Genomic DNA, 24108 nt, shown 5'->3' on the forward strand with positions numbered 1-24108 from the left:
AAAAAATTCTACAGGTTGCATGTTTTGAGTTACAGAGGAGGTCTAGGGCTAGAATTATTGCTCTCGCTCTCTCTCAATTGCGGCGATACCTCACATGAGTGGTTTGAACACCACTTTCATATGTGGGCGCTACACACATATGCGGTCGCTTCTGCATGCGAGCTCGGCGGGACGTGCCGCGTTTAACTTTTATTTTTTCACTGTTCTTTTGAAAAAAAATAATAATTGTGTCACTTTTATTCCTATTAGAAGGAATGTAAAAATCCCTTGTAATAGAAAAAAGCATGACAGGACCTCTTAAATACGAGATATGGGGTCAAAAAGGCCCCTTTCACATGGGCTGTCTGATCAAGTTCGCCTGTCAGTTTTTCAGGCGGACCTGATCGGACCCTTAGTGGGGATATTGCGGTCTTGTGTCCCTGCAAGGCAGGAAATAAAAGCAGCCACACTCGTTCTAGTTTTCTTTCTGTGTAAATTTTAGATTGGTTAATTTTTATATTGAAAATAAAGCTTTTTTTGTCAGTCAAAAAAAAAAAAAAAATCTGGCTCCTAACTTTTTTTTAGCTGGCTCCTAGATTCCAAGCAAATTTGTCAAGTCCTGTAAAATTTATAATAATAATATTATATATATATATATATATATATATATATATATATATATATATATATATATATATATATATATATATAATTTACCAGAGACCCTAGAGAATAAAACAGTGGATGTTGTAATATTTTATGTTATACTGCATTTGCGACAGTCTGGTTGCCTTGGTACCTTTCAGGGGGGAGTGGGGAGCAGATACCTGTCAAATCTGCTCCCACTTGCCCACTTCTGGGCATAGATGTCCACACTTTGTGCGGTGAACTACGCAATGTCTGGAACCTCCTTCTTCCCTCCCTGCTATCTTCTTCTGGGAGACACACACAGGTCACAGAAGACAGCAGGGACCATTCAGTCAGAAACAGTAGGAATACACTGTATTTGCGATTGTCTGGTCAAAAGCAATTTTTGGGGAAAAAATACACATTAATTAAAAAAAAAAAAAAAAAAAGTAAAGTTAATCCGATTTTTTGTATCATGTGAAAGATGTTACGCCACGATAATCGTGATCTTTATTCTAAGAAAGAGAAAAAAAAATTTGGGATTCTCATTTTAGCCAGAATCGTGCAGCTCTAGTGATCAGTGCAAAAAAATAAATAAATACTAACTGATCAATGTATGAATGACACTGACAGGGAAGGGGTTAACACTAGGGGGTGATCAAGGGGTAAACTGTGTTCCCTGGGTATGTTCTAACTGTGTGGGGGCTGGGCTCACTGGGACAACACAGAGACCGCTGTTCCTGATAACAAGGAACAACAGATCTCCATGTTGTCCCCTGTCAGAATGGGGATCTGCCTTGTTTACATAGGCAGAGCCCCATTCTGCCTCTCTGTGCAGTGATCACAGGTGGCCAGCAGGCCTCACCCACAGTATCTATTTAATGAAACGACATACAGGTACATGTGCAGTATATGTGTGGTCTTAAAGTGGTTAAAGCGAAGCACACACTATGACAAAAATTGGAAGAAAAAAAATAAATAAATTGTACAAGGCACAATTGCTTGGATTTTCATATAGTGGGTGTGTTCATAACTTTTGACACCAGTTTCAGACTTATTTTCGATAGGAGAAACGACAAAATCTCTCGTACGTCAAGAGCAAAAAGATCACTGTTTTTGTACGAGAAAAATCCAGTATGAAAGACTGAGCATGATCAGAAACAAATAACAAAAAAATAAATAAAAATAACAAAAAGTCAGTGTCGTACAAGAATTTTCTTACAAATTGGTATCATCCATTGGTATTGCTGTGAAACATTGAGATAAAACAGAGGATTATTCGTCGGATTTTCTTATAGTGTATACTGGGCTTCAGTCACAGAGGTAGTAAATAAGAGATAAGAAGCTTTATAGGATCTGCAAGCAAGGGGTTACAGAGGACGTGGACTTTGTCTCACTAAATTAGACACATTGTTTCTCGTGTTTATACAAAAGATTATTTCATTCTGTTTAAACATTGTGATGTATACAGGCAGTCCCTGAGTTAAAAACATCTAAATGAAAGCAGAGTTCCGCCTGGGAAAGAAAAATGAAAAGTCAGCAGCTACAAATACTGCAGCTACTGACTTTTAATATATGGACACTTACCTGTCCAGGGAGCCTGCGACGGATTGGCTCTGTGTGCAGGCGCCGACATCCTTACTAAGGGAAACAGGAAGTGAAGCCTTGTGACTTCCCTACTGCACATGTGCGAGTCGCGCTGTGTAATCTGAATGGTCCCTGCTGTCTTCTGGGACCTATGTGTCTCCCAGAGGAAGACAGCGGGGGGGGGGGGGAGGTGCTGGACATTGCGTAGTTCGCCGAACAAATTCTGATGATTTACGCCCAGAAGTGGGAGAAAATACCTGGATTTGACAGGTATCTGTTCCCCACTCACCCCTGAAAGGTGCCAAGGCAACGGAGGGGGGAGGAATCCGATCAGTGGAAGTTCCATTTCTGGGTGGAATTTCGCTTTAAACATGATACATACTTACAAACGGAGGGAGACAACAGGAAGTGAGAGGAAATCTCCCCATAGGAAGGCAAAATCACTCCTGCAAGAATGGTTAGTGCAAAAAGGTGTCTTGACTGAAGCTTGATCACCAATCCTTGTTTCCACTCAAATGTATACAAAACCAATTGTCAAAGGGACAGAAAGTGAGGGGAAATCTTCTGAACAGCAGCACAGACAGCAAAACAAATGTTACAGGGGTGTTAACCTTTCCCTATTGGAGTTACACTTAAACAATTTACCTGTTCCAACATACATGCAAATTTAACTTAAAGCAGATCTTCAGTGATTTTTTCCATCTATTAAATCTTCTGCCCTTGTTGTTTTAATTTTGGATAGTAAAACATTTTTTTCTGACACTAACACTTCAGGTTTCTTGTCTGGTAAAATGCCTAGACTTATGAAATGCACAGCTTTCTCTCTCTCACATTCTTCTGAGAGTTTGCCAGGAAGGGAGAGGGCTGAGTCATAAGAGGGCCAATAAGAGCTGCAGAGCTAGAGGTGTGTGTCTGTGTAAATGCAGGAAGATGCCCACAGCTAAAATGTTTGCAGCCAGACTCAGTGGAGGGAGAGTTCTGCAGCACATTTGGCAAGTCCATAATCACAGTACTGTATATATAAAATAATATGCAAAGTGGCTGGAGGGAAGCTTCAGAATGGCAAAGATGTTTTATTAGAAATGATGTGAGCAGACTGCAGTTCCTCTTTAAAGAGGAAATAAACTTCCATCTTTAAGTTTTACTTATAGGTAACCCTAGAACAGTGATGGCGAACCTTGGCACCCCAGATGTTTTAGAACCAAATTTCCCATGATGCACAAGTACACTGCAGAGTGCATGAGAATCATGGGAAATGTAGTTCCAAAACATCTGGGGAGCCAAGGTTCGCCATCATTGCCCTAGAATAAGGCTTACCTATAGGTAGTGTAAACATCCTTAAACATGCACCGTTTAGGACAATGCTTCTCAACTCCAGACCTCAAATACCCCCAACAGGTCATGTTTTCAGGCTTTCCATTATTTTGCCCAGGTGATTTGATTGGTTTTACTGCTTTAGGTATTACCACAACTGTTTCATCTGAGGGAAATCCGGAAAACCACTATTGGGGGTACTTGAGGACCGAAGTTGAGGAACATTGGTTTAGGAGATATCTACTGAACATTCAGCCAGTGAAATCACTAGCACATGAGCTCTGAAAGAATGGCCGCCCATGCCGTTTCTTCAAAGCCATGTGCCATGACCGGCGGCTTCCGCGCCCATGCCCGGAATGAAGACGGGTGAAGATGGACGCTGTCTCTAGCTGGAAGGCTTTGTTTTGAGGCAAATTTCCCATAATGTGCTAGTATGTGATGCATACTAGCAGATTATGCCTTTGCCTTGAAGGCAGGACAAAAAAAAGAAAGAAAAAGTGCAGCAGTTTACAACCACTTTTAGAACTTATTAACAGAACCAATCTGGTATGTAACCCAGGGACTGCTTGTACATATTTTGCGGGACTGATACATTGTACTTTTTTTTCCCCCCTTTTGTATTTATGGTTTCATTTTTGTTGCTTTAGCACTGCATTGAATAAGAGGTAGCCTTATGCATATTATTGTTAACAGATAAGTTCACCTGTTTTTGGGATGGAACATACAACATATTCCCCTGCACGTCCCTGTGACAGCAGTAGGGGAGAAGTTCCCTGTAATAGCTGTCACTTTTTGAAATAAGTGACAGCCCACATGGCCACGTCATTCATTCACACAGCTGTGTTGAGTGTAGTTCTCAATGAACTACCACGGCGCTGTGGTAGTTCATTGATTCTTCCTGTCAGATTGTTTCTGCCTGCCCATTTGTAAGGGGATACAGATATACTAACAAATCTGTAGAAGACCTGCATGGCACCACCAATCTGCTGATCACTGGTGCAATGCTTTACATTCTTCAAAAAGAAATAAAATACGTGTACATTATTTTTTACCCTGCAAAAAATTGTGCATTTATAATTTTCCTCTAAAAAGTGAGCTTATTCTGTTATTATTTAAGTGGTTGTAAACCACTGAAGAATAAATAAATAAAAAAAACGGAAAATCTGTAAGATAACGGCATAATGTGCTAGTACGCATCACATACTAGCACATTATGAAATACTTACCTTAGAACGAAGCACCTCCACCTCCATTGGCACCCACTCACTGCTGAGACGGCTGACATCTTCCCTCGGTGTATGTCTTCTGGGTTCCAGAGCAGTGATGAAGTCATTCCCGCGCATTCACATGGGAGCCGCCATTTCCAGCATGGGCTCTGAAGGTCCAGCACTGTAAGCCAGACCTTCAGAGTGCATGCGCCGATAACGTCATCGGCTACATCTACCTTTAGGAGATATTCATAGTACCTACAGGTATAGGCTTACCTGTAGGTACAAGTCTTGGCTAAAGGAAGCTAGCACTATGGGGTGCTATGATGCGTATTTCTGTCTATAACACAGTTTTCTTATTTTTTAACTCAACTTTGTTTTAACCTCTGGGTGCTGGCGCCTTACGGCCCTTTAAGAAGTTTATGATGCCAGGAGGTGGGGCTCAAGATCACATAACTGTTGTGATTGGCTGTCACGTGATCTGAAAACTAGGTTATAATAACTGTCGGGAGGGTGCAGCACGTGTACTGGCAGCAATTCACACAAATATGTGGCCCCTCTGCGCTCAGGACCAGGCGTCAAGAGGCTGTATATTTACTCTAAAGACATGCTGATAGGTTAATCGGATCCTGTCTAAATTGGCCCTAGAATGTATGAATATGTGTTAGGCATACAGTACAGACCAAAAGTTTGGACACACCTTCTCATTCAAAGAGTTTTCTTTATTTTCATGACTATGAAAATTGTAGATTCACACTGAAGGCATCAAAACTATGAATTAACACATGTCCAATTATATACTGAACAAAAAAGTGTGAAACAACTGAAAATTTGCCTTATATTCTAAGTTCTTCAAAGTAGCCACCCTTTGCTTTGATTACTGCTCCGCACACTCTTGGCATTCTGTTGATGAGCTTCAAGAGGTAGTCACCCGAAATGGTTTTCACTTCACAGGTATGCCCCGTCAGGTTTAATAAGTGGGATTTCAAGCCTTATAAATGGGGTTGGGACCATCAGTTGTGTTGTGCAGGAGGTGGATACAGTATACAGCTGATAGTCCTACTGAATAGACTGTTAGACTTTGTATTATGGCAAGAAAAATTGGATTTTTATATACAGCTTACCTGTAAAATCCTTTTCTTGAGAGTACATCATGGGACACAGGAGCTTCATTACATAGTGGGTTATATAGGCACCTCTGGTGATTGGACACTGGTTGACCCCAATTAAGGAGAATTCCTCCCCTATATAACCCCTCCCATCCGGGAGGCACCTCAGTTTTGTAGCAAAGCAATAAGAAACCACGTAAAACCCAAGAGGGGCGGGAGCGCTGTGTCCCGTGATGTACTCTCAAGAAAAGGATTTTACAGGTAAGCTGTATATAAAAATCCCATTTTCTTGATCATACATCACGGGACACAGGAGCTTTATTACATAGTGGGATGTCCCATAGCAATGCTCAGATTGAGGGGAGGGAGACACAGATCATAAATATAGACCGCCAGGGACCGGAGGACCTAAACTGCAGCCTGCAGTACACTGCGCCCGAAGGCGATATCCTCTTGCCCTCTGATATCCACCTGATAGAATCTGGTGAATGTGTGGACTGAGCCTTACAGATCTGAGCCAGGGAGGCCTGGTGATGCACTGCCCAAGAAGCACTAACAGCCCTAGTAGAGTGCGCCTTCACCCGAAAAGGAGGAATCTTCCCCTTTAAACCATAGGCCTGAGAAATAACTTGCCTGATCCACCTTGAGAGAGTGGATTTTGACGCCGCCTGGCCCTTTCTAGGGCCTTCCGGCAGAATAAACAAACAATCAGTTTTCCTTATCTGAGACGTTGCTTGAAGATACATACTGATTGCTCTAACCACATCCAAAGTGTGTAAAGATTATTCTTCTGTGGACTGAGGGTCCGGAAAAAAGGATGGTAGGATTACATCCTGGTTCAAATGGAAACCCGAAACCACCTTAGGTAGAAAGGACCTGTTGGGACGCATGACCACCCGGTCCTTATGGATAATTAAATACGGCTCCTTACTGGAAAGAGCTGCCAACTCTGATACTCTTCTAGCCGTAGATATGGCTACTAAGAAGACCAGCTTTTTAGTCAGGAGAACTAAAGAAGCCAGATGCAAAGGTTCAAATGGTTGCCCCTGTAAGGCCGAGAGAACCAAATTCAGATACCATGGGCATACCGGAGGTTTAACTGGCGGTTTTGTCCGCATAGCCCCCTGGATAAAAGCCCGTACTAGGGAATGTGATGCAAGCGGCTCTTGAAAAAATACTGACAGGGCCGAAATCTGCACTTTGATAGTGCTTATGGCCAAATTCATCTCTAGGCCTGACTGGAGAAAGGCCAAGATTCTGTTAATGATATATTTTCTAGGATGCCATTTCCTGAGTTCACACCAGGAAACATATGTCCTCCAGATTTTGTAATAAATAAGCCTGGAGGCCGGCTTTCTGGCATTGACCAGAGTTGAAAGGACTGGCCCCGAAAGGCCACGGTCTCTCAGAATGTGGGTCTCAGCAGCCAAACCGTCAAATTCAGACTGCGTAAAGCAGGATGGTAGATTGGACCCTGTGAGAGCAGATCTGGCCGGAGAGGGAGGGTCCATGGCCTGCCTACTGCCAACCTCATGATTTCTGCATACCATGGTCGCCTGGGCCAAGCCGAGGCCACCAAAAGGACCGACTTTGTCTCCCTCTTGACTCTTCCCAGGAACCGCGACAGAAGCGGGCTCGGGGGGAAGGCATAGATCAGATTGTACTGATCCCAGGGAACTGTCAGAGCATCTGACCCCTGAGCAAGTGCATCTCTTGTCCTTGATACAAACTTGTCCAGTTTCCTGTTGAACCTGGATGCAAACAGATCTACGTCTGGAGTACCCCACTTGTGACATATGTTCTGAAACACGTCGGGGTGCAGAGCCCATTCTCCCGGGCACAACTGCTGGCGGCTGAGAAAATCCGCGTTCCAATTCTCCACTCCTGGGATGAAGACTGCAGAAAGACACGGAACATGCTTTTCTGCCCAGACAAGTATGCGATTCACCTCTTTCTGGGCCACCAGACTTCTGGTACCGCCCTGGTGATTGATATAAGCCACTGCGGTGGCATTGTCGGACTGAACGCGAACCGGGAAACCTCGCAGTCTGTAAGACCACTTTATGAGAGCCATGTAAACCGCCCGGATCGCCAAGATGTTTATGGGCAGTAGATTCTCGGTCGCAGACCATTTCCCCTGCGAGCATGTTTCCTCCAATACAGCTCCCCAGCCTGTCAGGCTGGCATCTGTTGTGATAATCTTCCATGAGAGAGGAAGAAAAGTTTTGCCCTTCAGCAAATTCTTGGTTTGTAACCACCAGACAAGACTCTTGCGTGTCCCTGGGGATAGACGCATAGGAAGATCCAGAGATTGGGGCTTCCTGTTCCAAGCCGCAAGGATGCATCCTTGCAGAGGCCTTGAGTGGAACTGGGCGAATGGGACGGCCTCGAAGGAGGCGACCATCTTCCCTAACAGTCTCATGCACAACTGAATGGAGGAAGATCTTCTGCCCAGAATCAGGCGCACCAGACAAATTCCAGCCGTCACCCATCACGGCAGGTATTGTTAGCCAACCTTCAGGTTTATCTGGGGTTCCTTCTCGGAAGAACCTCCCACCTGGGTCATGTAGAAAGCTCTGCCAGAAACTTTCGTGTGCTCTGTATAAACAGTACACCAAGTCTGGTTTTCCCAGAGCCCAGTCTACCAATGGAGAGGACTTACAGGCAAAACCTCGCTTCTTCGGCTGACGAGGCCCGGGTACCATACCATCTTGGGAGTCAAATATCGGCCCGAGGTATGGATCCGGTTTGTTGTAGCCCTTCGGCCCTCGCAGGGACCTGCATAGAGCTAAAGTTTTTACGTGACCATCACCATAGACACTGGCGAAAAAACTGAGGTGCCTCCCAGATGGGAGGGGTTATATAGGGGAGGAATTCTCCTTAATTGGGGTCAACCAGTGTCCAATCACCAGAGGTGCCTATATAACCCACTATGTAATGAAGCTCCTGTGTCCCGTGATGTATGATCAAGAAAAAGCAGCTAAGTAAAGAAAAACGAGTGGCCATCATTACTTTAAGAAATGAAGGTCAGTCAGTCCGAACAATTGGGAAAACTTTGAAAAAGTGTCCCCAAGTGCAGTGGCAAAAACCATCAAGCGCTACAAAGAAACTGGCTCATATGAGGACCGCCCCAGGAAAGGAAGACCAAGAGTCACCTCTGCTGCGGACGATAAGTTCATCCGAGTCACCAGCCTCAGAAATCGCAGGTTAACAGCAGCTCAGATTAGAGAACAGGTCAATGCCACACAGAGTTCTAGCAGCAGACACATCTCTAGAACAACTGTTAAGAGGAGACTGTGTGAATCAGGCCTTCATAGTAAAATAGCTGCTAGGAAACCACTGCTGAGGACAGGCAACAAGCAGAAGAGACTTATTTGGGCTAAAGAACACAAGGAATGGACATTAGACCAGTGGAAATCTGTGGTTTGGTCTGATGAGTACAAGTTTGAGATCTTTGGTTCCAACCACCGTGTCTTTGTGCGACGCAGAAGAGGTGAACGGATGGACTCTACATGCCTGGTTCCCACCGTGAAACATGGAGGAGGTGTGATGGTGTTAGGGTGCTTTGCTGGTGACACTGTTGGGGATTTATTCAAAATTGAAGGCATACTGAACCAGCATGGCTACCACAGCATCTTGCAGCGGCATGCTATTCCATCCAGTTTGATGGGGTGCTGCGCCAGAGGACCTGGCCTCCACAGTCACCGGACCTGAACCCAATCGAGATGGTTTGGGGTGAGCTGGACAGCAGAGTGAAGGCAAAAGGGCCAACGAGTGCTAAGCATCTCTGGGAACTCCTTCAAGACTGTTGGAAAGCCATTTCAGGTGACTACCTCTTGAAGCTCATCAACAGAATGCCAAGAGTGTGCGGAGCAGTAATCAAAGCAAAAGGTGGCTACTTTGAAGAACCCAGAATATAAGACATATTTTCAGTTGTTTCACACTTTTTTGTTCAGTATATAATTCCACATGTGTTAATTCATAGTTTTGATGCCTTCAGTGTGAATCTACAATTTTCATAGTCATGAAAATAAAGAAAACTCTTTGAATGAGAAGGTGTGTCCAAACTTTTGGTCTGTACTGTATGTATGTATGTTATGTATATGTAAAGCGCTGCATAAATTGACAGCGCTATACAAGTACCTGAAATAAATAATATTGCACATGGCCGGTGCCAAAGGGTTAAAGAGGAACTCTGGCTGAACACCCCACTCCCAACCACCACTTACTGCACATTTCAGATACTCACCCATGCAATGGATTCAGGGTTGACCCGCCAAGATCACTTCATGCCTGGCCACAGCTCCTTCCCATGCCACCGTGTTCTACATATCGTCACGGAGAAGCCTGCTGGCCCTTCCAGGTTCAGTGGGCAGGCCTTACTATAACACACTATTAAGCCCGCCCCTCCTCTCCTTTAATGAAAGCCTATTCCTCCTGGGATATGTATTGTAAGCTGCCCTTCAGAGCATCCAGGCCTACATGCACTGGACAAGACAGGCCATCTCCAATCACTGTGAGTCATTGCAGACTCTTTCAATAGAGTTACTGTTGAAAATCTTCCTTGTTCCGTCCCTTTTTCCTCTGGACGATATGCTCCAAGTTTATGAATGAAACTCCTGTGCTTGTATTCCAGGTTTTGGTATTCTGGAGTTAACTAACTAGCTCCATATACCTTGAGCCTGGGTCAGCGTTATCTCAGGGACTGCAGGCGCCAATCAAATTCAATGCGTGTTCAATGGCTGAACTCACAAGTGAGAGGAGCGATGCGGAAACCGGCGTTGTAATCGTGCTGGTTCCCTCATCACACATGTTAACCTAGGGTAAAGGCTTAGATTTACTACATCCCTGGCCTATGGTGTGGCGTTCCCTTTGGAGTTGGGTTCTGTGCCCCTTGTGGGTAGTTTGAGTTGGACCCCCCTTGCCCCGCACCTTCTGGTACACAACAACTAGAGGAGCAAAAATCACATAATAATGTACTCAAAAAGGCTGTCTGTATAGAGTTATATGAGACGATAATACATATGAGATCTTTTTGTTATCAAGTCCCAGGAAAGTGTCTTTCGTTCCTTGGGTGGGAATTCTACATGCAGGGCTGCCACCGCAGGGAGCTGAAACCAGGCTCCTAGACTGTTACAGAGAAAAAGAAGGAGAAGGGAGCGCCTCTGGGTGTAGATTTTTTTTAAAAGCAATTTATTCACAAGTCTAAAACAGAGAGATTTTGCACTCACATTTTCCAAAAATTAAAATGGCATGTAGGATAAGAGGGGTCATCTGATTTGTCCGTCACTTCAAATCCGGTCCGCAAGTGTCCTATTGTCCTCTCCTGGCGTTACCACTGGTTTGTGGTTTCGAAAAAGCCGGCTCGGTGGACACAGAGGATGTTTATCCAAAGCGAGGCTTGGTTGACTGTGACACGTGGGTCGCAGAATTGTGACGTCACGGCGGGCGACACATTTCCTGAGCGTTCGGGTCGAGGTGGAGAGACGACCGCGCTCTTTCATCAGGCCAATCAGGCCAACCTCGACCCGAACGCTCAGGAAACGCGTCGCCCGCCGTGACGTCACAATTCTGCGACCCGCGTGTCACAGTCAACCAAGCCTCGCTTTGGATAAACATCCTCTGCGTCCACCGAGCCGGCTTTTTCGAAACAACAAACCAGTGGTAACGCCAGGAGAGGACAATAGGACACTTGCGGACCGGATTTGAAGTGACGGACAAATCAGATAACCCCTCTTATCCTACATGCCATTTTATTTTTTGGAAAACGTGAGTGCAAAATCTCTCTGTTTTAGACTTGTGAATAAATTGCTTTTAAAAAAAATCTACACCCAGAGGCGCCCCCTTCTCCTTCTTTTTCCCCGCACCTTCTGGACTCTTGGTAACCTATGGTGGCAAAACTCCTTGTTTTTATTTGAGGCAGATGTCCAGGATATGATTCTATATCTATATGATATTATTGTGTAATCATAACCACTTTTCCCTGAAGAGGAACAACGTAATATCTTGAAACGCGTTGGATACTACTCTATGTGTGTACTGCTGACAGAGAATTGTGGTTATTCGCTTTGTAATCATTGGGCATCATCACTGTAACTGAATCGATTGTATTGTTTTAGGAGGGGTGGGGAGGCGGGATCCTTCTTGGGAGGGGCAGAATCCTTCCTGGGAGGGGGGAGGAGTCGGGATCCTTCTTGGGAGGGGTAAGGAGGCGGGATCCTTTCTGGGAGAGGCGGGATCCTTCCTGGGAGGGGTGAGGGGGCGGGATCCTTCCTGGGAGAGGCGGGATCCTTCCTGGGAGGGGCGAGGGATCCTTCCTGGGAGGGGCGAGGAGGCGGGATCCTTCCTGGGAGGGGCGAGGAGGCGGGATCCTTCCTGCGAGGGGCGGGATCCTTCCTGGGAGGGGTGAGGAGGCGAGATCCTTCCTCGGAGGGGTGAGGAGGTGGGATCCTTCCTCGGAGGGGCGGGATCCTTCCTGGGAGGGGTAAGGAGGCGGGATCAGGAGGCGGGATCCTTCCTGGGAGGGCGGGATCCTTCCTGGGAGGGGTGAGGAGGCGGGATCAGGAGGCGGGATCCTTCCTGGGAGGGCGGGATCCTTCCTGGGAGGGGTGAGGAGGCGGGATCAGGAGGCGGGATCCTTCCTGGGAGGGCGGATCAGGAGGCGGATCCTTCCTGGGAGGGGCGGGATCCTTCCTGGGAGGAATGAGGAGGCGGGATCCTTCTTGGGAGGGGTGAAGGGCCGCTTTAAATATACAAAGTGATAGTTCCTTCATGTCAGTGCATACAGCGACATGCGATAAAACGCATGTGAATAGGACACATACAAACTATTATTTCTGTGTAGCACTGACTGGCATTGATAAAACTGCTGGCTACTGCTCCATAAGTAAACTGCCTTAAATAAATGTAGAAAATAACATATCATTTCTGATCTTACAGATAGAAACAGATTAGAACATGGGGGAGGAGCCATTAAACTAAATTATTCAACCAATCATAACGTTTTCCAGCAAAGTTTGCCAGCGGATGATCAGCGCATTCGCCGTCGGCACTCCTTGATGGAACTCGCCTATAAGAACCGTACGAGGCTCACAGCCAACACCACGTTCACAGAACATTCCAGTGAACTTCGTGATTTTTAAGTTTGGGGGACGATATAGAGAAATTCAATCCTCCGCCAGCGCTCCTTGTAAGTCACTTACCGTCCGAGCTAACAGTGTCGTAGGGATCGCACGATCTGTGCCCCTTCTCTCTATAGTCCACTCTGCTGATCCCCTCCAAATCGTCATAGTCCGCTCTGTGCTTGTCATCCACCGGCACCACGGTGAAGTGCGGCATGTCGGCCCCGGGATCTAACGCTTCATCTGCCACCAAAGCAGGGCAGTCTTCCTGCTCTCTTCTCCACTGAATTCCAAAAGTAGAATCTCACTTCCTCCCATCTGCAGCTCCTCCCCGCCCGACCACAGCAGACAGGCAACGGGGCGTCACGGCGGCGACCTTCTTCTCTACCTAGAAAAACAATCGCTGGATGAAAACTGCCACTTCTACAGGGCGATAACTTACCGTTATTCTGTGTCACGGGCAGGCTTTGCTTTTGCTGCTTTTTTTTCTGTAAGAGCTTCTATACAAGAACTTTCCTCCCAAGAGTCCTTCATTTAATACCAAATCACTCTGTTCTTCTTTCTTCCCCAGCAGGGATGAGCTCAGGTGTGTGCTGATTGGAGTCCGAAATTGCCACAACTATCCCACCACAAGCTGTACATGATACCAAAATAGCAAGTACAATTTCGTACGATGAACAATCGGCCGATTTTCGGATCGTTAGTATGGTGCTTTTGACAGCTGATTCCTTCCTTTTTTTTTTTTTGTACAACAAAACCTGGATGTGCAGACTATAAAATTTTAATCGTACATGAACGTAACATCCAATTTTCGTATAATTAGTACAGTTTTCGTCCCCAAAAAATCGTAAGAATTAAGCCTCGTACACACGATCAAATTTCCATCTGGGAATTCTGTGATGACAGACTGCCTAAAATCCAACCATTAGTACGCTCCATCAAACAATTGTTGTCCAACTTTCGGCCAACAAATGTTGGCTAGCAGGCTAGTACATTTTTGGCGGACAACAGTATGTTGTCAGATTTTCATATCGTGTGTACACAAGTCCATCACACGAAAGTCCAAAGTACAAACACACATACTCAGAAGCAAGGACGAACTAGAAGCCGTTGGTCTTGTAAACTAGCGTTCGTATTTGATATTTAACATTCGTGACGTGGTAAATTATGAATTGGCAAAATGCAGCGCACATTCTTTTCTTCTTTAATGGGATAATAATGTCGCTGCTTTGCTGGTGATACTGATGGAGTTATGGCAAACATATTTGAAAATTCTTGTTTTCTAGTGATATCAAGAATAATATTATTATGCTTATTTTGTTTTTTTTTTGTTTTGGGTCTTTGGCCAAGTTACCACAACACCATTATCCTGTAGTTTTTAATCTCAAAGATACAACTATGTTGGTGTCCCTTGTTAATTTTACATTGTACTTTTGAAAATGTAACTGCCTACTCCCAAACTGTCATTTGAAGTAAAACACATAGCCAAGTATTATTCTACACAATTTTTTTTTATTGTGCATTAAAAAAAGAAAACAAATAAAATTAGACATGCTAGCTGCCAATAGAACTTAACCAAAAAGGGCATTCTATGCATCCAAAAATGTAGAAAACATACCAAATCAAATCATTATTATTCAACCAAAATTATAAAATAAAAGCCTCATGCATGTGCCCTGCTTCTTAATATAGGGGGTCAGCAATGCCAAGAGTTGGTGAAAGCAAGGGTCAGTCATCTCGAGATAATTCCTAAAATCATCCGGATTATTCTCCTGGAGCTCCTGCAGCAAAGGCATATGACATAATTGGTCACAATTAATTTTTGGTTCAAGAACTCCTCCTCTTCCTGGACTGGACTTGGGTCAAAGCAATAACTTCAAGGCCAATAATAAATAACACGTTATCTCCCCTGATTCCATGACATGGCTGGTTGCCGAACAGCCATTCAGAAGCGAAATGAAAAGCACAAAATGAAAAGCGCAAAATGAAAAGCATGAACTAAAAAGCGCGAATCAACACTCACCAAACTTCTACTAACACAAAATTAGCAGAAGGAGCCCAAAGGGTGGCGCCTGACAATTGAACTTCCTCTTTATCAGTTCTTAGTATGTCTAGTACGTCACTACGTTCATGTTTGTTGGCCGACAGTTGTGTACCGTTTATATGCAAGACAAAATCCAGGCACGTGCCCTTCAGACAAAAGTCTGTATTGTACTGTAATTGTGTTGCCGCCCCCCCCCCCCATACATTGTAAAGTGCTGCGTAAACTGTTGGCGCTATATAAATCTTGTATAATAATAAAGACAAAGTATACAGTGTTCAATATCCTGGGGATTACCTGATATACAGTATTAATATAACCAGTACTAAAACACTTTCCTACAGGTGAGCTCGAGCATAAAGCAAAATACTAACCTGAGTGCTAACAGCAGCACTGACATCTGCAGTAGCCTGTCCATTATTAATTGAGGAGGGGCTAAACTTAGTGTATCCAACCATGCCTGCCAGATTAATTGAAATTTATGTAAAGCTTTGTGATGATGGTAAGCAAGCTGCTCATGCAATAATAAGCCATTTACATCATCTATCCATTGTTTCACTGTCAGGACAGTGGGGGCCATCCAGTATCTAGCAATCATCTTACGAGCCAGGTGCAAGAGGTAAGATATCATTATATATGCACCTGGTTGGTATAGTTCAGAGTCTAAAGCACCCAATAGGCAGATCAGGGGATAAGTAGGTATGGTAACTTGGGCTACTAATGAAATTGTTTTTACTACCTGGGTCCAATAACATTTAAGTTAAGACACCTCCAAATCAGATGTATGACTTCAAATCTATGGGAATGGCATTTAGGACACAAGGATGAATCCCTTCTACCCCAATCAAATAGCTTAGCTGGTTCCCTATAGGCCCGATGCAAAATAAAAATTATTGAAAGTTTATGGGAGGCAGACAGGGAAACAGAGGGAATGGACTCCAGGGCCAAATCCCACTGTTCACCAGTTATCTCCCTAATATCCTCTGACCATGAAGCTCTACATTTAAGTGTAGCGGAATCCTGTATAGATGTAAGCTGCCACTGATAAATACGGGAAATCAGCCCTTTCTTCTCTAATGCAGATATCACCTCTGTAATTAACATCTATTCTGATTTATGTAATTGCATGCTATGTTGCTTCTGAACTGCATGCTGAAGTTGAAAATATCAGTAAAATTGTATATGAGACAGTGAATAATCAGAACGCAACTGGTCATAGGATTTAAATATATTACCGACAAATACCTGATCTACATATAATTTGCCCTTGCTCTTCCAAGTATGAAATCCCTAGCTTACTAATTGCTGAATTTGATGGCTGAATACCTAAGTAAACTTTTTCCGGTATCGATTTAGCTTTTGAAAATGATAAATTGTTCACCAAATAATCATCTATTAATTATCTACCCCTGCGGCATTGTAGCACCCTTTAGTGTATTCCAGAAGTAGTGTTAGAGTTTAGAGTAGGTAAATTTAGTGTAGCTCAGGGCTAAGCCTGAGCTATGGAATCTGGGTCAGAGTTCAGTGACTCAGGGCTTGATAACTCATCCTGACAGCTCCCCTGGTGCCTCCCTCTGTTTCTGGGACATTGGAGAATATTGTAGAACTAGTGGGTGGAGGTTAGGAGGGGCTGCCTTGAATATTTATGAGACCTCAGCCAATCCCCAGCAGTGGGCTTACAGAGCACAGAGCTTACCTCAGAAATAGATATGGTTCCATTCCAGCAGGGGCAGTAAGGTGGAAGATGGCGTTACAGTGCTGAGGGGAATGTTGTGGCCCTCAGGGGTGCCACCCTAGTCTGGGGGGGGGGGTGTCCTGTCTTGGCCCAGGGCTCAGGTGCTGAACGAATCCTGCCATAACACACAGGAGGAAGCACTTCCTGGAGGCATGGGAGCAAGAGAGTTTAGCATGAGCAGATCAGCATTACTGGGGACTAACAAGGGGGGAGACTGCCACATGTAGCTAGTCTCCCTGAATACAGCTGTGTACTTAAATCTTCATCCTTCCCTGGGAGATCTCCTGAGAGTCAGCCGGGTGGGCTGGTGGAGTCTCAGCCGCGTGGGCAGGTGAAGAGTCAGTCTGGAGGACTGGTATGGAGGGGCAGCTACAGCCAGATGAGTTGACAGTGAATGAAAAGTTGGTACTGTGATCAGTAGCCACAGAAGAGAAGTGCAAGCTGTTCACTGTAATCTTTGTTATACTACAAGGGGCTATGAGTTCCTGCCTGTATCAAACTATTGCTAAATCTGAGGGCCTGTCAGATCAACTAACAGTGATTCAGCTGGAGCAAGCAAGCGTGTGCAGGAGGAGAGTAAAGGAGACTGTATACAGGGCTGCTGTTAGAAATCATAGGGCCCCATACAACCTACCTGATGGTGCCCACCAACCTGCCTGAAAAAAATGCTGCACTGCCTTCAAGTGATTTTTATCTTTCTCCAGGCTGTTAAAAATTTGATTAGACTAGGATCTGAACACACCTGAGCTTATTCCTGCTAGAAAATGAAAATACTGCGGCTTACTTTAAAGCATAGTACACAAGGGCCTAATGCCTGGCGACATTGGCCAGTTCAATAAAAACCATCTGACATTCGGCCCATGTATATGACAGCCAGTCTGGCAGAAGCCGACCTTTTGGCTGGCTTCTGTCAGACGTACATGCTGGAAAACCAGCAGCTAGCCAGCTCCCGTTCAGCGCTCTAAGCCAATGGCTGAAAATGCTGATCGTAGTGTCTTGGCGGGGGGGCACCCCCCTGGCAGAATGCAATAGCTCAGTGGGGGAGATCGCTGTACTAATATCTGATTATTAGTACAGTGGCTCCAACCTGAGCTGTCAGGTTTTTTTTTCAACCCAGTGAAAATAACACTAGTAGTGTGTACCCGACTTTAGGACTACGACTTAAGGCACATCTTTTATGCCTTTAAATCATCTGAAGCATGCACGCTAATAATTATTGGCACTGGTCCAAATCATTTGGTGGAGGGGGGATTATGGTGTGGAGTTGTTTTTCAGGGGGTGGGCTTGGCCCCTTAGTTCCAGTGATGGGAATTCTTAAAGCATCCGCATACCAATACATTTTGAACAATTTCATGCTCCCAAATTTGTAGGAACAGTTTAGGATGGCCCCTTCCTGTTCCAACATGACTGTGCACCAGTGCACAAACGAAGGTCTATAAAGACATGAATGAGTGAGTTTGGGGTGGAGGAACTTTATTGGCCTGCACAGAGTCCTGACATCAACCCGATAGAGCATCTTTGGGATGAATTTGAGCGGAGACTGTGAGCCAGGCCTTCTCGACCACATCAGTGTCTGACCTCACAAAGAAACGAAGAAAGATCAAACATTCCCATAAAAGGCGTTTGATAGTGTTGAGTGGGAATACCTACTGGAAAAGCTTAATCCTGAATTAAACCACTCTTGGATTAAACCACTATACAAAGAGCCAAAAGCATGTATTAGAATAAATAACACATTGTCTCCCTCCTTTGACCTGTCCAGGGGGACCAGACAAGGCTGCCCCTTATCCCCCCTACTTTTTGCCCTGGCCATAGAACTCCTGGCAGCTGCCATAAGGGTGAACCCAGAAATAGTCGTATTTAAGCGGGGGGATGGAAGAGAAACTGGCATTGTATGCTGACGATGCACTTCTATTTCCGGGCGACACATCCACTTCCCTGATCAAGCTTATGAAATTGATCCAGACATTCTGAGCTTTTTCTGGATTTGCAATAAACTGGGATAAATCAACTATCCTACCCTTAGACCCACTGACAGAGCACCTCCCTCAGACAGCTGAACAGATCAGAATAGTGGATAAGTTCAAATACCTAGGAATTATTATACACCCTAACCTAAACCAATATATAAAACTAAATATAGACCCACTTTTTAAAACATTTCAAGACAAAACAACCAGCTGGATTAAGTTGCCACTCTCTGTTGTTGGTCGCTGCAACTTGATAAAGATGGTCTGGAACACACAAATATTATATGCACTCCACAACGCCCCTCTCTGTATCCCTATCCATGTGTTTAGAAGATTTAACACCCTCTACCTTGCATTAATATGGAGGAAGCAGGTTCCAAGAATTAAACTGGAAACCTTACAGGAAGTGAATGACCCGGGTGGACTGGTGGTACCGAACCCATTCTATTATTTCATGGCAGCTCAGCTGCAGCATTTAACGGGCTGGCTCCACCCAGAGTCCTCTGATCACAGACGTCTGATGATGGACTTGTGGAATGCATAGAGGCAGGTGAATTTGGAACACTAACACTCATAGATAAGATATGGAACAAGACCAAACAACATATGCAATACACAGGGTACACCAATTGGTCACGCATATGGAATAAATGTAACTACCTAGAACTAAACAAACTACAAAACTTCTTCAGTTGATCAAGGAGCGGAATAAACTATATTCCACAACTAAATTGTGGAGGTATACTTCGAGACTTCCAATCACTATGCACAGAATTTAACTTGAAAAATACCTCATTCTTCCAATACCTTCAACTCAGGCATGCTATAGCGGCACAAGCTACAATATCTTATTTGGAGCTAACCAAGTCCACGGTGCTTACACAACTAATCATCCCGGAAGGGACAAATCTCCTCTATATATAGCTCCCTCCTTTGTCATGTATCTAAAGTGATGACTTTGAACTGTAAAGCTGGATGGGGGGACAATATAGGGCATATTACAGACAAAGAATGGAACATCATACTAGGCAACGTACTTAAAGTATCATTATCCTCCCCCCAAAAACTCAAAACCTCAACTTACACAAATGGCACAGAAGGGACAGCCCACTATGCCCTGATGCCTTGTTGACAGTGGTACACTTATCCAAATGCTGTGGAAATGCCCAAAACTACAAAGGTATTGGGCAGCAGTTTATTAGGGATCATTAGATGAAGAACAATATACGCCTCACACACATACAGCTGTTATAAGGGCACTATTCTTGGATAGGAAACGTATTGCTAGAAAATGGTTGTCTACAACGGCACCCACACAGATGGAGGGGATAGCATCCGTGAACGACTCTCTTATTAGAGAACAACTCGCATACAAACACCAAGGTAGCCCCAAAAAAATTGAGAACATATGGGATCCCTGGATAGACACCCTGGGATTAGCACCACTGCTCCTGGTCCACAATAGAATCCTAGGGGGCAGAACCACATCTGCAAGTATGCCAGGTTAGGACTTGGCACTAAAAGAACACAGCTGGATTTGAGAAAAGGGGAGAAAAATACCACCTCATTTACATAATTACTCTAGATGGGAGATACTATAAAAACACTGGGTCCTGCAGAAGTTGTTATGTATATAATTTGTTTTACCCAACATTGAATATATAAAAATGACACTACCCCGCTGGTTAGGGGACGGTGACACCCCGCTCTGCTGCATGGCCATGTTAAGGCTGGGAGCAGAAAGGGGAGGAAAAATGACAGAGGGCACACATGACAAGTACTGAAACCAAAGAACCACACCTACAGTAGCCGTATCATACAATCATATCTTTATTTTTGATTATTTCGGTACATGTAATGTTGTATGAATAAGTGGCATACCAGACAACAGTCATGCAATACTGATCCCTATGTGTCCTCACAAATATAGGATTTGTTTTGTCTTGTAAAATGGAAAAAAACACTTTTTTTTGTTTTTTTGTTTGTTTTCAATAAAAATTATCTGATTAAAAAAAACAAAAAACATTCCCATAGACACACTCCTAAACCTTGTGGCAGCCTTCCCAGAGGAGTTAAAGAGGAAGCAAACCCTGATGAGTTTACTTCCTCTCTGATTCCCTGCAAAGGTAAAGCATAATGGGCTACTATGCATCGCATAGTAGTCCATTATGTGTCATTTACCTGACACAGGAGCCAGCGAAGTCACCGCTGTCCCCTGTAGTCTGAAGCATCCATCTTCTCGGTGGGTCTCGCTGCTCCGCCGCTGTCATTCGGCGAAGCCGCGATGACGTCACTCCCACGCATGCGCATGGGAGCTGCCACTCGCGGCCTATCGCCGTTGACAGCGGCGCGCTCAGTGTGCCTGCATGCAGCTGTCTACATGTCCAATCACGGCTGATCACAGTGTAAATAGGAAGAGCCGTGATCGGCTTTTCCTCACTCGCGTCTGTCAGACGCGAGTAGAGGAGAGCCGATCGGCTGCTCCTCTGACAGGGGGGGTCTGTGCTGATCGATTATCAGCACAGCCCCCCCCGAGGATGCCCACACTGGACCACCAGGGACGCCACCAGACCACCAGGGATGCTAAGCAAAAGGTAATCCTCCCTAGACCACCAGGGATGCCAGTCAGCACAATGGATGCCAATCAGTGCCCATAATGGATGCCAATCAGTGCCCACAATGGGCATCACTGATTGGCATGCATTATTGTTTGGCACTGAATGGCATCCATTAGTACAGTATAACACCAATGCTGCCTATGAGTGCCCACCTGTGCCGCCTATGAGTGCCCACCTGTGCCGCCTATGAGTGCCCACCTATGCCGCCTATCAGTGCCCACCTGTGCTGCCTATCAGTGCCCACCCATGCCCATCTGTGCCGCCTATCCATGCCCATCTGTGCCGCCTATCCATGCCCATCTGTGCCGCCTATCCATGTCCATCTGAGCCGCCTATCCATGCCCATCTGTGCCGCCCATCCATGCCAATCTGTGCCAGCTATCAGTGCCAATTTGTGCCACCTATCAGTGTCCATCCGTGTCGCCCATCCGTGTCGCCCATCCATGTCGCCCATCAGTGCTGCCTATCAGTGTCCATCAATGCCACCTCATCAGTGCCACTTCACTGGTGCCACATCATTGGTGCCCATCAGTGCCGCCTTATCAGTGCCCATCAGTGTAGCCCCATCAGTGCCCATCAGTGAAGGAGAAAACTTACTTATTTACAAAGTTTTGAAACTGAACATTTTTTTTTTTTAATTTTCGGTATTTTTTTATTTGTAGCACAAAAAATAAAAACCATAGAAGTGATCAAATACCACCAAAGGAAAGCTCTATTTGTGGGAAAAAAAATGATAAAAATTCATTTGGGTACAGTGTATCATGACCGCGCAATTGTCATTCAAAGTGCGACAGCGCTGAAAGCTCAAAATTGGTCTGGGCAGGAAGGTGTTTAAAGCGGAGGTCCACCCTAAAATGGACCTCCGCTCATCGGAATCCCCCCCCCCTCCGGCGCCACAATCGGCACCTTTCAGGGGGGAGGGGGGTGCAGTTACCTGGATAATCCAGGTAACTGCACCCACTTCCGGGCTAGCTCTCTGCGGAACGGGGCTTACGTTACGCCCCGTTCCGCAAGCGCCCGCCCCCTTCAGCAAGTGCCCCGCTGCCTGCTGGGAAACACACAGCTCCCAGAGGCAGCGGGGACCGTCCGGATGGCGCCGCGCGGCTCGCGCATGCGCAGTAGGGAACTGGGAAATGAAGCCGAAAGGCTCCATTTCCTGATTCCCATACCCAAGATGGCGGCAAAAAATCTAATGAATATAATTCTCTTTCTTTGGGTCTTCAAACACACGTAGAAAAAGAAGACAAAGATAAAAAAAAAAAAAAAAGATTAAAATACTCGAGAGATTTGGGAGATTATAAATCTGGGTCAGTTTTTGAATGGCATAAATTTGTAACACCTATCTCTTCGTCAGAGATTTCTATGGAATCGGACACCAGTATTAACAATACTGTTGGGGCCATCCAATCTAACTTGATGACCCAGCGACCTATGCAGACTCTCAAAAGAGGAAGAGGACAATGTAGAGAAAACCCCCCCACTACACCCTAGGAATGGAGACCCAAATATACGTACTCTGGTACAATCACAGAGGGGAGGTTGCAATCATTCAAATAGGAGAGGGGGAAGGGGTAATTTCAGAGGGAATCATCGTAACTCCAGACCCTACCCCCAGAGAGATTATGAACATTATTCTCAATATAATTCCCCCTATCAGCGGAATGAATATCCAGCCCCTCATGACATCCCAAGAGGTCCTTCTAATCGTTCTTATCCTGCTACTCATAATAGATTTGCCCCTTTACAAGACACTTATAATGACGATTATCGTCATTATATAGCGCATGAGTTCAAAGCCCCCGTGTATGAACCAAATCAATACGATTATCATACATATGATACCTGAAGGGTCTGGTATGGATATTTTGGGGGAACCCCATGTCATTTAAAAAAAAAAAATTGACACGGGATTCCCCTTAATATCCATACCAGACCTGAAGAGTCTGGTAATTGACTTTGGGGGGACCTTCACGCATTTTTTTTTTTTTTTAATCAATGACTTTCAATGACTGTTCTCTGTATTACTGGGAGCTGACAATTCATTATAATCACGAGTGCTTTTAAATGACTTTTTTTCCTTCAGAAATTACACTTTGTGCAGAGACAGTTCTAAGCACAGGAAACATGCGCCCCTTTACAGGCATACTATACACACCCCCAAGGTACGAAATTTAAAGGAATATTACATTTTTATTGTTTCACTTTAAGCATTATTAAAATCACTGCTCCCGAAAAATGGCCGTTTAAAAAAAAAAATTGCATTGATACATGTCCCCTGGGGCAGGACTAAGGTCACCAATCACTTGTTCTGACAATACCATACATATAAGCCTTTAAAATTAGCACGTTCGATTTCTCCCTTAGAATTTTACAGGGTGTTCTGTGGCTTTTCGAATTTGCTGTGAATTAGGGCGGCACAGTGGTGTAGTGGTTAGCACATAATACTAAGAAGGGTTGCTGGTTTGAATCCCAACCACGACACTACCTGCCTTTAGTTTGCATGTTCTCCCTGTGCCTGCGTGGGTTTCCTCCGGGTACTCCGGTTTCCTCCCACAATCCAAAGACATGCAGGTAGGTTAATTGGCTTCTGTCCAGAATTGGCCCTAATATATGAATGGGGAACTTGGATTGTGGGCTCATTGAGGGTAGGGACCGATGTGAGTGTGCAATGTACAGGGATAGGGACAATTGTAGACACTCACTCAGGTTGAACTGGATGGACGGTGTCTTTATTCAACCTTAATAACTATTAAACTAGGAAACCCCAAATTGTTCGCTGTTCAGCGAACATGCAATGTT

The 24108-nt window shown here is 44.9% G+C and overlaps 1 protein-coding gene across 1 annotated transcript in view; it reads right to left on the bottom strand.

Annotated features, from left to right (window-relative positions):
- The window catches only part of SLC12A4 (solute carrier family 12 member 4), a 435256-nt gene extending 422005 nt beyond the window's left edge, over positions 1-13251 (bottom strand). The window contains exon 1 of the mRNA XM_077456642.1: positions 13027-13251. Coding sequence (XP_077312768.1) covers positions 13027-13162 — 136 coding nt within the window. The 5' untranslated portion in view covers positions 13163-13251. The remainder of the gene's footprint in view (positions 1-13026) is intronic.
- Positions 13252-24108: the final 10857 nt, after the last annotated feature.

The sequence above is a fragment of the Lithobates pipiens genome, unplaced genomic scaffold (assembly GCF_037356315.1).
Source record: "Lithobates pipiens isolate NorthernLeopardFrog02 unplaced genomic scaffold, aLitPip1_a1.2 Scaffold_10, whole genome shotgun sequence".
Taxonomy (NCBI): domain Eukaryota; kingdom Metazoa; phylum Chordata; class Amphibia; order Anura; family Ranidae; genus Lithobates; species Lithobates pipiens.